The sequence below is a fragment of the Myotis davidii genome, unplaced genomic scaffold (genome assembly GCF_000327345.1).
Source record: "Myotis davidii unplaced genomic scaffold, ASM32734v1 scaffold552, whole genome shotgun sequence".
Lineage (NCBI taxonomy): Eukaryota > Metazoa > Chordata > Mammalia > Chiroptera > Vespertilionidae > Myotis > Myotis davidii.
In genome coordinates this window covers 643,352-646,872 of record NW_006283439.1, presented here as the reverse complement: position 1 = coordinate 646,872, position 3,521 = coordinate 643,352, and the positions used below count along the sequence as shown (strand labels likewise).

The following is a 3,521-nucleotide window of genomic DNA, read 5'->3' as shown; positions in this document are numbered from 1 at the left end:
CACAGCAGCTCAGCCTCTGAACGTACAAGGGACTTCCTCCCACGTTTGATCTAAGGACCTGGACAGCAGACCTCATGCTGGGTTATTAGCACAAAAGCCTTTAGCTCCTCAGGATTATGAGTAGATTTTCAACTGTGTCTGTGTCTCCGTCATAGACCAGGATCCTCTACGTTTGCTGTCAGAACTGATTGGACTGTCTGTTGACCTTCCAATAAAGCATTGAACCTGAAAATAAAGTCTGGTTGTTGGTTTGTTTATGAAACGCAATTATGAGGAAGTGGTTCTGGGCACATCCACTCCGCGGTCCAAGGGAGAAGCCATCTTCTTGGCTAACAACTTTCCTTTCTTCACTCACCTCACAAGCATGCAGAGGGGCAGGAAATAGATGTAAAGATTAATAAGTCTACACTGAACTGAAAAATAAATGTTTTTAAAGGGTTAGTGATTTAAGTCTTTCAATCTCTTGATTTTATTCATAAAACATTCAGGCTTAAGTCAACAATAAGTAGCAATGAATATTTATCATATCTATGTATTTATCAACATATGGGTTTTATTTAACACAACTCACATTTCCCAATTGAATCATTCCATTTATTCAAAATTGGTTTATGTTTTTAATTTTTCTTTTAATTTCAGAGAGCAAGAAGGAGAGTGAGGGAGATAGAAGCATCATGGATGAGAATCATGCATTGATTGGTTGCCTCCTGCATGCCCCCTCTGTTGGTTTAGCCTGCAACCTGGGCACGTGCCCTTGACCAGATAGGATCCCGGGACCCTTCAATCCACAAGTTGATGCTCTATCCACTGAGCGAAACCGAAGGGGCAACTCAAAATATTTTTTAACTAAACGTCCAAATCGTCTGCTCTCACTGTGTCTCACTGTCACCCGTCTTCACCACCATCACCACACTGAGGAATTAGCTTTAATCCAATCAGGGAAAGAAACAAGAAGACATAAATGTGAACCAATTATTATTTAGCTGAAGCTAATACCAAAGAGCTTTCTTAAAAATCTAAATTTCAGCAAAATTTGAATTTCTCCTTATAAAAATGGGGAAACAGGGGGCATACATCTTTGATGAGATTAAGAAAAAGTTTGGAGTAAAACAGCATTTGCCAAAGTTTTGCACCTACTGACCACCAGTGGTCCGCGGACCATGAGTTCGTGACCACTGGACTAAAAAGCAAATGATTTCCTAGAATCCAATAATATTGCCAGAGAATAATGTAAGATGAAGATATTTTGTTTAAATTCATATAATTTGGTCAAATATATGTGCTTGAATGTATGCTGTTAGATACTCCATACCGCTGTGCAGGTGGAATTTAATCTTTCAGTCACTCAGCAACTATTTTTTTTTGAAAAGGAATTGATACATTCAGATGGTAGGAAAATGATTTATCAAAAATGTTACATATGCTCGGTTTCCATGCCTCACTGGTTGAGCATCAACCTATTAACCAGGAGGTCGCGGTTCAGTTTGATTCCTGGTCAGTGCACATGCCCAGGTTGCAGACTTGATCCCCAGTGTGAGGTGGGCAGGAGGCAGCTGATTAATGATTTTTCTCTCTTTATAAATGTTTCCATCTCTCTCTCAATCTTCCTTCGTATCTTAAATCAGTAAAAAAAGAACATAAAGAAAACCTCAGGCTAAAATTACAAACCTGAGTGGAGGGATGAAGTACTGATGGGAAAATCGGATCAGAGTGGAAGCCCTGGCTGCTGTGAGCATGTGTGGGACTGAGCGGGGAATGATGACTGAAAGAGCGGCTGGAAGAGACAGAGGATGTGTGGGAACTGGGAAGAATAGAGAGAGAAAATAAAGAGCAACTGAAAAGCAGAAGACACCGTCACCAATGTTTCCGGATAATCGTTTCCATGTGAAAAAGAGGGTGATGTTTACAGAGAAGTTTGTGACCAGGTGCTCAGCCTGGGGACACACGTGTGAGATTGTTCTGTGGTCACATCCTCAGCTTCTGAAATGCATTTCACTGTGTGGAGAAGCCAAAAGCGTATTTTGCCAGAAGATACATAAGATTAACATGGTTGTCTCATGTGTGTGTTCAACTAAAGAGAAATACGTTTGACAATTAAGGAATTTCATAGGTGTAAGGATCTTACATTGGATCACTGTATTTGAACTGAGATGTAAGTAAGATAGGAAAATCCAAAGTATGATATGCAAATTAAGATGACACAACATTTAATGAGAACACGCCAACAAACATGACGAATGCCATGCGCTTAGGATGGAGAATTGTGTTTAGCGAGTTTTTATTTTGTGACGTGGAAGACAGATATGCTTCTCATTAGAAACAAACACTGTCATGGGTTCCAGGATGTTCTAACCAGGCAGCTGTGCCGGCTCCAAATTTTAATAAATATGAGCATCTCTGGCGTAAGCAACCAGATTAACGAGCTGCCTCAGGGCCATGAATCCTTTGGAATGAAACCCAGGAATGGTCACGTGATTGAGCACCTGCTGGCCCAGGTATATAAGCTCCCTCCCCACTCGCTGACATTCACTCTCAGGACCCCATCTTGAACAGAAACACACTCCCCCTGACACCATGAGCTACTACGGCAGCTACTACGGAGGCCGCGGCTACGGCTGGGGCGGCTTCGGCGGCCTGGGCTGTGGCTATGGCTCCGGCTGGGGCTGGGGCGGCCTTGGGGGCCTGGGCTGTGGCTATGGCTACAGAGGCTATGGCTGTGGCTGCTGGCGCCCGTCCTGCTGCGGGGGATACGGATACTCTGGCTTCTACTGAAATCCTGCCCAGCAGCTCAGCCTCTGGGGGGGCGTCGGGGGCCTGGGCTGTGGCTATGGCTCCGGCTGGGGCTGGGGCGGCCTTGGGGGCCTGGGCTGTGGCTATGGCTACAGAAGCTATGGCTGTGGCTGCTGGCGCCCGTCCTGCTGCGGGGGATACGGATACTCTGGCTTCTACTGAAATCCTGCCCAGCAGCTCAGCCTCTGAACGTACAAGGGACTTCCTCCCACGTTTGATCTAAGGAACCGGACAGCAGACCTCATGCTGGGTTATGGGCACAAAAGTCTTTAGCTCCTCAGGATTATGGGTAGATTTTCAACTGTGCCTGCGTCTCCCTCATAGACCAGGATCCTCTGCATTTGCTGTCAGAACTGATTGGACTGTCTGTTCACCTTCCAATAAAGTATTAAATTCCAAAATAAAGTATGGCTGTTGGTTTGTTTATGAAACGCAATTATGAGGAAGTGGTTCTGGGCACATCCACTCCACTGTCCAAGGGAGAAGCCATCTTCTTTGCTAACAACCTTCCTTTCCTTCACACACCTCACAAGCATGCAGAGGGGCAGGAAATAGATGTAAAGATTAATAAGGCTATACCAAAATGAAAATAAAAGTTTTCAAATGGCCAGCGATTTAAACCTTTTAATCTCTTGATTTTATTTATAAAGTATTCAACTTAAGAGACACACTCAGGGGGCAGACTCAGTGAGTCCCAAAGCCCCACTGAAGTAAGTTCTGTCCCATAAGGT

The 3,521-nt window shown here is 44.3% G+C and overlaps 1 protein-coding gene across 1 annotated transcript in view; it reads left to right on the top strand.

Moving 5' to 3' along the window:
• The window catches only part of LOC102769143 (keratin-associated protein 19-8-like), a 21,205-nt gene extending 18,433 nt beyond the window's left edge, over positions 1-2,772 (top strand). The window contains exon 2 of the mRNA XM_006753671.1: positions 2,554-2,772. Within this exon, the coding sequence (XP_006753734.1) occupies positions 2,554-2,772 (219 nt within the window). The remainder of the gene's footprint in view (positions 1-2,553) is intronic.
• Positions 2,773-3,521: the final 749 nt, after the last annotated feature.